Source organism: Ceratosolen solmsi, unplaced genomic scaffold (genome assembly GCF_000503995.2).
Source record: "Ceratosolen solmsi marchali unplaced genomic scaffold, CerSol_1.0 scaffold15, whole genome shotgun sequence".
Taxonomy (NCBI): Eukaryota; Metazoa; Arthropoda; class Insecta; order Hymenoptera; family Agaonidae; genus Ceratosolen; species Ceratosolen solmsi.
The window spans coordinates 1,722,908-1,736,605 of record NW_011948434.1 but is presented as its reverse complement, the minus strand read 5'-3'; the positions used below and the strand labels follow the sequence as shown (position 1 = coordinate 1,736,605).

The following is a 13,698-nucleotide window of genomic DNA, read 5'->3' as shown; positions in this document are numbered from 1 at the left end:
ATTTAGTAAAGCTAACCTCATTCGTGGATTTCATTTATAACGTTGGCTGCGTGGCAATGAGCATATGTCATGATGATAGCTGAATATATTCAATAACATTCTGGACTGTCGCTATTTACTTTGGGTAAGCTCATCTATATTCAGATTGGTTCAATGTGAACCTTACATTGTATGTAATGGGTACTTATCGCTAAACTTATTCATTAAATTCATTACTTATTTCCGTAATTTAATACAGTTCATAAAATGACCCAACTTTTATAATTTAAATTATATATTTCATAAATGGAAATTATTTGTATTATTAAATTAATGGGTTAACATATAGTTGTAATGGTAAATAAATCCTTATAAGTATTGAATGACTTCATTTATACAGTGAACATTTTACTACTTAATCAATTACGAATATTTTTATTCTTTAATTAATGTAATGAAGTATATAAATTGAATAACTCAATAATAAGTTTAGTTTTTATCTGTGAGAAAAATATACAAAAAGCAATGAAAGAGTACTTCGTACTTCATTATCGTTTCACTAATGGAACATTCATAAATATGTATTTATATAATAGGTGTAAACGTATTAATTTTGTGCCTAAGCATACGCAATTATTAATTATATTAATACATACGCATTATCCATATATCAATTAAAAAACATTTATAAGTTTATTGTTTCATTGAAATTTATTTGAGATACCTGGAATCGTATGAATAAATTTTGTTATCCATATTCAATTTATTACCACATTTCATAATATAATAATGATTTATGTTTATATTTTATTATACTAAATAATATCCATATTGTGAAATAGACATAAAAATAAACCTAATTATAATTAAGCTTTTATTAAAAAAATATTTAAAGGCAAAAAGCTAGTAACAGCGAAAAATTTATTAAATAGGTAAAGACTATATGAATAACAAAATAAATATTTTAAAAAATATAGGTAATAATGCAACTGCAATGAAAAACATAAAAAGAACTTCCAGGTAATCATCGTCAGGTGAAGATAAAATGGTGTATGTAGTGGATGGGAGAGTAATGTAGTAGCAGCATCAGCATCACGAGGAAAAGATAGTCGAATGAGGCAGCAGTAGTACCAGAAGCAACGTTTGCCGTGTACCCCTGTCGTCGCCAGTTCTCGTCTCCACCGTACATCCGGAAAGAGAGCTCCTCGTTCTTCTCCACCACCAATTCTCGTCCCTGTAACTTCTCTGACAGATTTAATCTATTTTAGCGACCGTCGTGGCAAAAGATTGTTTCCTGCATTGTAGCCAGACTCAAAGGAGAAGATCGATCACTTTCTAACGAGTCAGACCTTCATTTTCTCTTCAATCGCACTTTTACCTTTTTCTAAATTTTGTTTTATTTTTGTAATTAATCTCTTATAATAAATATTATTAAGTCAGGTACATTCAAAGTATTTTCAATTACGTATATTTATAATTCACTCTTTTTGTAAGCAAGACTTTCAGTCTATATAATAAAAAATCAATTTAGCTTTGCTAGAAGTTTTACAAAATTTCTCTTTCAAAACTCAAAATTATATTTATTTTCAATTTTCAATAAGATTTAAAAAAATCATTGCAATTAAATTAATTCCTTTTTCTAAACCATTATTTTAAACGTTAAAAAATATCAAATCCTTTAAAGAATTTACTTTAGATTGTAAGATACTTTTTGCATTGAACATTTACAAAAGTTTTTATAATAAGTAATTATTGCATATAGCTCTATTTTAATAGGTAATGTTAAAAATATTGTTTGAAAGTATTTATAATTATAGTTTATGCTATTCTCAAATGTTTATAATGATTATGGCTTACGTGCATAAGAGTATGCAATTATGTCTAACACATATATGTATTTTTAAAATAAATATTTATAAACCTAAACAAGAAATAAAAATGTATTTATTTTATATAATTAAATAGATTTTAATTAAATTTTATTAATGTAATTTGTATATTTGTTTATTAAATGTATACAAAATTTCTTATATGCAGAAGTAACTTTTAGAAAAAAAACGCTTCTAGTGATTATTAAAGATAGCCCTATATAATAGAATAAAAAAGTATATTCATAAAATATAATTTTATAATTTTATAAAATAATATATTAATAGTTATATTAATAAGTTAGTCTTGTAAATGAAAAGTAAGTATACTTAAAACAGACAAAATTTACATAAATTAGAAAAATAGTGAAATTTAGATATGTTCAATTTACTATTGTATAAATTTATTATATTAACCCCATACTTATTTTTCTATAAATAAATATTTGTACATTTTATTTGTTCTTATATTAAATTGAAATATTATTACAAAAGTTTAAGAAAAATTATGTAAAACCAATTTCAGAGAAATACTGAATAAATACCTTCATAAATAATAAGTTGAATCAATTAAAAAATAGCAAGTAGTTTTATATTCGACCAAGATTTTATCATAAATTACTTTTTATATTATTGAAATCAGTTCTTATTGTAAGAATTGGCGAATGTTCTTAATAAAATATTACATATTTGTAAAAATGATCGATAAGCATATACAATTTATACTTGACTTTTAAAATAAAATCATTTTTAAGTAAGTTGACAAATATCAAAAATTTTTAAATATAATAATTGAAATATAAAATAAGAAGATGAATGGGAAATAAACTTTTTATAATATCAAATTATTAATAATATACTGAATAAACTGTATAATTTTATATATTATTCTGAATTAATCAATAATAATGCAGATTAAAAATTAATACACATTAATGTTCTTTTGTAAAGTTCTAAAGAATAAAATAGTACTTGTAAAAATAACATCCATACATTAAAGACAAAATTAATTATTAAATTTAGAAATTTTGAATGTCTGGAATTCAAAAAATAATAATAGAATAGATTTTTCCATTTTCTTGATGGCCAAATTTTTTAATGCATTGGATGGTAAACCTTTATATATAGCTTTAAATATGGGTTAATTATATTTATTTAACCAGTATTTCATTAGCTATTCCATCAATCCAAGTATTTATTCTATATTATCATATATATTATTATACAAACGAAAGAATTCTTATAAATGGTTATCAATTATTAGATAATAGACAATATTACAAACAGAAACAGCATAAATTGTAAAGAGAAAAAGATAAAACTTATTTTCATACATAATAATACTTTATAAAATATTATCTTTACCATGAAACCAATATTATTAAAGTTTTTAGCATATTTATTTTTAATCTACTACTTAATATCTATTTCATATCTACTTTTTCATCAAATATAAATCGTGACAATTGAGCTAAATATTCTTCATTATTTTCAAGTATTATCTTTAAATATATTTGGTAACATATTTTTTTTTAAATATCATTTGTGTATAAATGACGTTTTTCATAATTTTACCTCTAAAATTCATATTATATTTTAATTTAAGTATTTATCTTATGTATTACATTTTCAAGTTTGTATATTACTGTGATTTGAAATATTTTGCCCATTTTAAGTGATATCGAGTAAAATTAATGAATTATTACTTTGCTATTTTTCTAATCTTTTTCGTATTAATAAATGATAATACGTGTATTATTTGAAGTAGATATTTTAATGAGATTAAAAATGGAAATCTTTGTTGCCAATAACAATTGACTTTGCAACTGACAACTTATGTATAAGTAATCGTATTTCGATCCAACTTACTACAAAGTTCCGGATATCGGAAGCTGAATGTTTTACATCCAGTGGTATCAGATGATGCTAGGAGTCCCTGGATTTCGATAGTCGGTCCGTAATTACACACCAATGACTCGACTCTACTGAGTCGCTCTCCGTGTATATCGATGTTATAAGTCATGCGAGCACACCCCATCTTTCTCAGAGATGGTGTCGCCAAATCAGCTTCCTCAACTTTTTTCACCATACTGAAGGGATACATGAATTTGATAACTTAAATTGTTTTTAAAATATGCAACAACCATTGGTTGAACATAAAAAATGAATGTGGTATGATAAATGCATAGTATAAACATATAACGACAATTTTAATAAATATTTAAATAATGTTTATACAAAAGTAGTGCTGCGTTTAATGTATATTTATGTTATTATAAAATTAATTTACTAATAAATTTCATAAATATCATAAATATCATTGAAAAGATTATTTAAAGGATAAACTTAAAAAATATTTTTCACGCTACACTTTTTATCAGTCTCATTTTACACCGGTTTTCAGCGAATAAAAAGAAGAACTTAAAACAAAGTAGATGGTGTTATATATAAATTATAAAGGAAATAACCAAAACGTACCTATATTCAAGAGAATTTCTTGAGATATCTAATTGATCGTACCATATTTTCAAGTGGAATTCAAGCCGCTCCATAGCTGTGTAATTCCCTACGTCATCTAAATCCAGAGTGTTAACATTTTGCATAACGGGAAATTGTTCTGTGAAATTAACGACACATGGCTGTATAAATAAATCTGTGTTTTTTGGTGACATATACTGTCTTTCCTAATAATTTATAATTACAAACTACTTATTATACATGTTCTATTATTAATTCATGTAAGTTTAACATAACATTAAATCTTATTAAAATCTATATTAAAAACGTTTTTTAAAATACTTTTATAAAAAAATTTTCTAAAAATATTCTTTTAGAACTAAAAGACGTAATTGACGATTAAATTTTATAAATTAATTAATTAAGTTAAAATGAAAATTAAATATAATGATTAATAAAATAAGAATGACATCTTACAGATATAAAAACTAATTATACACTTTTCATTTCAATCGTGTCAATCATATTAATAATAACAGAAAATAAGTATTAAATATATTGAATTTATTAAATTATTTTATTAATATATTGAAATATTTATATGATATATAAATATTATATATATATAATACATATTCTTAATATATAAATAATAATATAATCATTCAGATTCATAATATTATTAGATAATAATAATATAATCATTAAAAGTTAGTTTTTAGAAATTTTACGTAAATCATAATTTATATAAACAGCCTACTCTTGTATTATTTTTAATGTTTTTTTAATAATACATGCTTTATATTATTCGGAATGTTTATATTTTTCAAATTTTAGTATTTATAAATTTCAGGATTGACACTTCTTTTAAATCTATTTTCTAACTTCATTTTTTATTAATGTGAAAAGAAAGTAAAAATTTAAATTAAAAGTTAAAAATCATTTTGAAAACTAATGCATTTTTAAATTCAATTTATTTTATTTGTTGTATGTATATAATTATATGTATATATATATATATATATATATATATGAGTTTCTATTATTCAAAGGCACATCATAGAATACAGATAGATGACTATATAGGAATAAAAAAATTAAATATAAAATACAACATACTTGTTTAAATATAATATTATTTCTAAATCTATTTGTTTGCCAGCATAAATTAATATTAATTATTATATAATAGTATAAATTTATATATTAATGGTATTACACATTTGCAAAATGTCGTAAAAAAATTAATTTAAAAATGAAATGAAGTTACGAGTTTGTTTAAAATATAGGCTTTTGCTTTTAAATTTTTTAACCTTTTTGCGTATGGGAATAACACTTGAAACTTATTGTCTTTAGACAATTTTTATGCATACATATTGATTTAAGATACAGCGAGAAATTCAAAAGCGTTGTTAATAATTGCCATAATGTTGAAAAAAAGACGGTCATTATCAATGAATTTTCAACAAAAACTGAGGGATGAAGAATAAATTACTGGGAAGGTATAACCAAGTGAAATGAGTAGCGAAGAAAAGCTGAGAACTGGTAAATTAGTTTGTAATTATAAGGCAAACTTCCATTAATAATCCTTGTACGATAATATTGTTCGTTTGCATCTTAAACTTTGTAACTGGATCTAGTGAGCAATTTTACTGGTTGTGATTTCCAAATTAAAGTTGATACCATATATGTTAATTTTATTTTATATGCCTGGATGGATGTAAAAAAATAAAAAAATAATCGACATTTTTTCAAACAAATATATGATAGTATATGCAGCTAGCTTATTTGTATATACAAATACAAAATAAAAATAAAGAAATTCTTTGAATAAATCATGAAGATCGTATAGTCAGAGAAAAATATAATAGAGCAAAAATCATACTAAATTTAGCTAATGAAATCTTGAGAATATTGTAAATTATTTACATTACATGCATTATCAATGAGCAGTATATATTCCTGATTATACTTTTAATAATTTTTAGTTTATTATTATTTTTCTTCTTTTTAATAACAAACTTCAATTTTTAATAAAAATAGTCTATCCTTTTAAAATATTATATACTTCAAATATTTAATATAATTACTAAAAATGTAATTTTTCTGAAATTGTATTAAAGAAATTTTATTAATTATATTTATAATATAAATATAATTTATAAATATATTTTTTGTGTTTTATTATTACTTATTTGCAAAATACTTGTTTATCTTATTAATATTTTTATTGTATACAATTTTTTTTTATAAATAAACCTTTAAATTACGAATTAAAAAATGTTTATTACATTGTTGTAAATATTGTTCAACTTTTTATTTTTAAATTACTTATTGATATAAGTAAAGTCATTTAATTCTTTTTACATCATTAATGATACTAAAGGTAAATTTATAAGTATTTATGAATACCACGATTTCAAATAAATATATTTTAGATACTATGTTTAATATGAGTTTCATAAATAGTTATTGAGAAATAACGTAGGGCCGTCTGTGAAAAGTTAGCATCTATACTCAAGGAAAATATAACGTATCAACTTTTAAGGACCTGTAACATTAAGAAAAGCAAAACGACGGACAAAGGAAATATCTATAGTCAAAACGAAAAGTTGAAAAATCCTAAACATTATCAATCTTTGTAAAAATATAATAGATAATATAGAAAAAGATACTTACTCTACTACAGAAGGCAAGTTCTAACCAATATGTCTGTCGAACACATTTTATTTTGTTATAATATAATATGTAAATACCATTAATATGCAATATATTTAATTATTTTTCAATTTAAATTTTTTTTTAATAAATTTGTAATTAAATATAACTAATATTATTCCAAATAATACATAATTTCTGATATACATATATTTATATTATATATAGTTATACAGCCATACAGTTTCTAAATTTTATTTGCCAATTTGAAGATGTAGAAAATATTAATTTATTTTAAAAACCTTATGAAAATTAATAAGAAATTAATCAATTACCTTTCTACAGTTAATACGTAGAAATTACACGCTTTAAATACATACCTAGATTCCTGCACTCGTCTTTGTCGTAGATATTGCACTGCAGTACCCATCTGCGTGCAATTTTTGCAAGTTCATTGTCCCAAAACTATAATGCATTATTATTAAATATTTTATAAAATAGATCTACATGAATAAATATAAACTTATTTTCTTATCAACTTTTTACAATCTAAAAGTAAAAAATATCTTATGTAATATGGTTAGATTCTATGTGTTTTTTAATGATGTTGATCATATTTTTTGTGTAGTTAAATATCAATAAGGATAAAAAATTATGTATTATCAATTAGTAAGACTTAAAATTAAATAAAATTTCAATACAAATTAAATCTGTTAGTATAAAAATAAAATTAATTTACTTATGGAAAGTGAATTATGTTTTTTAATTGATATGTTTTTACTAAATGTAGTTTAAGAAGATTTTTAGATAAAAGTAAATTCATAAATGAGTAAAACTATAAGCATTGGTATAAGTAAAAATAATATCTATACTTATGCATTCACACACACACACACACACGCTGCACGCGCGCGCGCACACACACACACACACACATATATATATATTACCATTTTCATCATATTTTCGGAAAATGACCATACATTATGACTTTTCTTACTTCTTACAATGTCATTACGAAATGAATTATGCTTGTGCAGAATCCACCTGATTTCTTTATCATCTAGGTTACCATTCTCAATGCCCAGGCAATTTTTACCAGGATCATCAAACTTGAACATTGAAATAAAAAACTTTGAAAGAATTCTGAAATCTCATACGCTTTTATATAAATGTATTTTATTAAAATTCATTATACTATTTGAGACATAAAACTATTTGGCAAAAATAAATACGCGTTCATAACAATTTTCATATTATATATATATATATATATATATATTTATCTTTAATAATGAACAAAAATATTTCGTTTATTTCTTCATTAAAAGAAACTTTTTCTAGTAATAAAATTTCTCTAGTAACTGCAACTGTATTAAATAAAATTAAACTCCAAAATAATTTTTTTGGGCAATTCTAATGTTAGAAAGTATTACTCGATTTATTAATTTTCAAATATATTATCATATTATAAAGAAGACATTATACATTATTTGTTGATTGTTTATTTTGGTATTTTAATTTTTGTAAAAAATAGAAAAAATATAATAAAATAGCAATAAATATAAACATAGTATTTAATCAGATGTTTAAAGTCGACTAATTTTTTCATATAATTTTTTTTGATATTTGCATAAAGTTCCTATAATAAACATATATAGTAAGAATATATATAATAATTTCAAAGAAAAGTTAGAAGAAACTATGAAACTTATTATCAAATTATTATTAAAAATAAATATTAAATACAACGATAAAGGTAATCCAATATAAATTAATTAAAAATGCTTTTATTCTAATTATTACGAAAAGAACCAAGAAAAAGATACAAGATACAATAATATAAAATAATCTGCAAAATATCAAAAACCAATAAATTGTCACCAATAAATTTTTGTTCAAAACTAAAGAAATTATTTATTAAAATTATGTGTATTTTTACATTTTTAATATAGTTTAGAGATTTTATAACTATTTTTTTATTTAACTTTTATGAAATAAATTGTCAGAACAATTATCATATATTTTGATGGCATATCGTATCTTGATAATGAATATATATATATATATATATTACATCAATAAACAAGAAAGTCGTATAATATATTTTTAATTATACAGATCTTTTTAGAGATATTTTTTTTACAGAAGACTATTTCAATATTTAAAAATATTTCTTCTTATACATTTTTAATCCACATCTACTTTTTCATATTGTAAGGGTATCCATTTTATATACAATTATGATTTTAAAACTTACTATTTATTTTTTAAACATTAAACTAGTTTTTAAAATTTCATTCAAATTTAAAATATTTCTTTAAAGTTCTTATATTTGTTTTATTATGCTTTATTATTTGACAAAAACAGTTAATCGTATAAATTAAAATTTATAAAATTAAATGGTGAACATTAGGCTTGAAATAAAATGATTATCATAAAAAATAAAAATTTGGTCTAATGAAAATTAAAATTCATTATATTAAAAGTGAATAATTATCTATTTAATAAAATAACTATTAATGTAAAATTTATAGTATTAAAATGTTTTTTTATTAATTATTTATATTTCCATAAGCATAACAAAATGTAAGAAAATACAAAAAAGAATTAATAAAATATGAATTATCACATATATTATTCAAATTATAAAGTACAAAATAAGAACATATAATTAAAAAAGTTAATTAATTAATCTTTTTATTTGTAGTTTTAACAATTATAAAAGAAAAATAGTATGAATGTGAAGTTGTTTTTACACTTGATTTTGTTTTTTTTTATGATTAATAAGCTTTTACGAATTTTACATTTATATTATTATATACATATAATATTAAATGTATATAAATAAATAAAATATATATAAAAATATATAAATATATTATATACATACATATATATACATATATATATTATTTATATATATATATATATATAAATAATATATATATGTATATATATGTATGTATATAATATATTTATATATTTTTATATATATTTTATTTATTTATATACATATATATATAAATATATTATATACATACATATATATACATATATATATTATTTATATATATATATATATATAAATGGTAAATAATCATTGTAAAAAAACAATAAGTTTTTAAGATAGGAAAAAATAAAAAATTTAATGTGATGAATTTTTACAATATCTAACAAACATTAATAAATATGTTTATTTAGACGAGCCGTTCCTGACTTCATTTTTTAAAAATTCATTAGACAATATAATATTGTGAATTATAAATGTAAATAATTAATTTACAAGTTATTTCTTAGAAGCTAATGAATACGTACATAAACATAAAAATATTGGATTTAATATATATTTTAATTGATGAAACTTCTGAAGTATTTTTACTCTTCAATTATTATAAATTATAGATTTTAAAAATAAAATGAGGTTTATTTTATTTTATAAAAATAAATGACTATAAATAAAGGTTAAATCATAATCCAATTAATATATAATACATAAAGCAGATATCAATGCGTTAATATAAATATAAAATTAACAAGACAAAACAAGACAAGCCCAATAAAATTTCACAATATATACTTGGGTAATTCAAGCATTTTATTTAACTTACCGGAAAAAGGCACATAGTATGGTTTGCACAAATATTACAGTAATAAGCCGTGTCATCGTCAATAGCCGATTCTCCCCATGTTACCAAATGCAGCAACCTACCGATCAAAAGCAGTGCTTTGATGGCGGCAACTGCTCCATTCATCTCGTTTTATTAACGTCACTATCTCTAATCTCTTGCCTTTATTTATTGTAGTCCTGGTATCGAGATGCCTCTTGTTCTTCTAACGAATTTTAACTATGGCGCTATCCGAAGTTTGCCACGAATCACATATTTCTATTAGATTACTATATTTTTATTAGAAATTATTAATTTTTTTACTGTACACTTGAAGTTGTACTTTATTAAAAAAAAACGGTGATTATATTATAATTTTTGTATGAATTCTTATCTTATACTTTTTATTTAAAAAATTAAATACCTATTCCATTGAACTATCCTCATATTTGCTAGTTCACTATGTATATTAACACTTTAAACGTAATATGTATATTTAACCTTAAGAAAATATTATATAAATAAAATATTACAGAAAATATTATATAAATAGAATATTATAGAAAATATTATATACAAACAATCAATAAAAATTGTTTAAAGTTAAAGTAAAAAATTAAATTAAATTTTATATGTTTTCTTTATATGTTTTTATTTTTTATAAGATCATTGATAAATAATAGCTACGAAAAATGAGAATCTTAAGAATAATGTAATTATTCTTAAAAATTAATAATACAAAAATTAATTTCAATTTCATTTTTAATTTTAATTATTATTTAATTAATAATCAAAATTAATATTCGAAAATTGACTCTTGTTTTTTATTTCTTCAAAATTGATTAATAATTTAAAATAAAAGACATTATACGCAATCATTATTATTGTATTTTAAGTAAGTGTTCTCCTATAAATATAAATAAAATTAAATATAAATAAAATATATAAGTGTAAATTTGACTAGGATACAAATTGTTTTTATACATTGAACCCTATGTAGAAGCTAAATTTCTCATTTAAGGTATGTAGGCTGACGAAACTTAATAATAAATCTTTTATTAAAATATAAAATATTTAATCCAGTAAAATCAAATAAATATATAATGGTACTAAAATAAATGTCTTATTTAATATAGAACTATTGTTAAATCATGACAATATGTCAAAAGTTTTATAAAATACCAAAATATCTTCGACTTATAAATTTTCGTCTAGACAATAATAATAATAAAACATAATTATATAATATATTACAATGAAAAAATTATAATGAGAAATTGTTATAGTAGAAAATCATTAAATTCATGAAAATAATAATAATAGATATTATATAAAGTTTTTTGTCAATAATAATAATTTTAATTTTTATCGGAATAATAATTATTCGATATATGATATAAATTATTAATAATATTAATTATTTTATTAATATAAATTATTCATATAATTCATATTAATTTATGTTAATAAATTTTTTTGTTAATAAAAAAATTTGTTTCTTTTTCATTCTCTAATTTTTATATTATTACATATAAAATTATTAAAAAAAATTAAAATTAAAATGTTGATTAAATATTGATTTAAAAATGAATAGAAAACGAAAAAATGGATATATATCTGTACTTAAAGAGCTTTTATATACTAATTTTATATACTAATGCAAAACATATCGAGGACGAACAGATGGAAAGAAAACGATCAAGGCTACTCTGCAAAGTATACAAGCTCAACTATAACATTATTAATATAAAAATAATGACAGTTTATATTCCTATAGATAGAAATATATTTAAAGCAATTTTTCATGTATGTACTTTTTTCACATTTCTGAGTATTTATTTAAATAGCAAATTTACTGTTTAACTTTATATGTAATAGAAATATAATTTTTTTTAAAAGCTTAAATTTTACTTAAATATTGCTACTCTGTCATTTAGAATACTTAAGGTAGAGGAATTCGGAACTGAATCGAACGGAAAATGGATCGGTTAGCCTTGATACTTTTTTCAATCTTAGCAGTGTCTCATACAAAAGATAATTAAATGTAATTAATTTATGACAGAGTTTCAATGTTAAAACATGTATTCTATTTTCCACATAAAATATACTGCATTGAAAATTGTGTTCTAGGAATACGCATGGTACAAACATAAATTTATGAAACAAACATATTATAAAATTTAAATTGAAAATATATATTTACAAACATTAAATGGAATAAAAATATAGATAATGAATGAAAAAGAAAAAATTTTATGAAACAAACATATTATAAAATTGAAATTGAAAATATATATTTACAAACATTAAGTGGAATAAAAATATAGATAATGAATGAAAAAGAAAAAAAGAAAAATGCAAAGAAAAAATCGTAAGATAATACAACTTCTGTAATTTTTTCTAACAAGATATTGAAATAAAGCTTTATTTGCAGATTTTGAATTTATTAGTATAAATTAGTATAAACTAGTGTTGTATAAATAGATTTTTAGTCATTCATACAAAAAAATGAAAAAACATAATGAAATAATAATGGAACAAAATTTGTTTCGAAAAAAAAAGTCAAGAAAATATAGAGAAGCTATATAAATATATAAATAAATGAAGATATAGAAGCGATAAATAGATAAATATTATCATTTTTGATCAAATTAAATAAAATGTTAAATATCATTCAAATCATTATATTAATTTCATGAACTACTTATTTGAATGCGAACCAAAAAATATGTTTTCCTATTTAATCATGAGTGTGAAAAACAATGAAATACAATTTAATTTTCTTTACAATATTTATATAATTAAAGTAGAAATTATAATTTTCTATAAATTCTATAAATAAATAACACTATTTTCTAATATAATATAATTTATTTCTATAAATAAAACTTATAAATATATAAATTAATATGCAATAAATTAATAGATTTATTAAAATATCCTTTAATATGGATAGAATTTAAGAAAAACTTTCTTAGTAATTAAAAAAAAAAAATACATATATATATATATATATATAGAATGATCAATGTAATATTATTTCTTAGTTATTTTAAATATTAAAATATTTAGTATAATAAATAATTTTGAAAAATTGTTTTTTTATATAGTTATGAGACACTTACTAT

General features: G+C 20.4%; 1 protein-coding gene across 1 annotated transcript; it reads right to left on the bottom strand.

The window, feature by feature from the left end:
- Nucleotides 1-961: 961 nt before the first annotated feature.
- On the bottom strand, nucleotides 962-10,789 carry LOC105364746 (venom allergen 3-like). Its single transcript, XM_011502755.1, has 6 exons — nucleotides 10,574-10,789; nucleotides 7,913-8,074; nucleotides 7,343-7,427; nucleotides 4,326-4,464; nucleotides 3,717-3,937; nucleotides 962-1,224 (listed from the first exon to the last, which is right to left on the bottom strand). Exons 1-6 carry the CDS (start codon nucleotides 10,715-10,717, stop codon nucleotides 1,010-1,012), a joined length of 966 nt encoding a protein of 321 aa, XP_011501057.1. The 5' UTR covers nucleotides 10,718-10,789; the 3' UTR covers nucleotides 962-1,009.
- Between the last annotated feature and the right edge of the window lie 2,909 nt (nucleotides 10,790-13,698).

Coding starts and splice junctions, on each gene's coding strand:
- LOC105364746 (XM_011502755.1), bottom strand. CDS start 10,717: ATGAATGGAGCAGTTGCCGCCATCAAAGCACTGCTTTTGATCGGTAGG. Junction 7,428..7,912: donor CCGAAAATATGATGAAAATG/GTAATATATATA, acceptor AATGCATTATAG/TTTTGGGACAATGAACTTGC. Junction 3,938..4,325: donor AGAAATTCTCTTGAATATAG/GTACGTTTTGGT, acceptor GTATCCCTTCAG/TATGGTGAAAAAAGTTGAGG.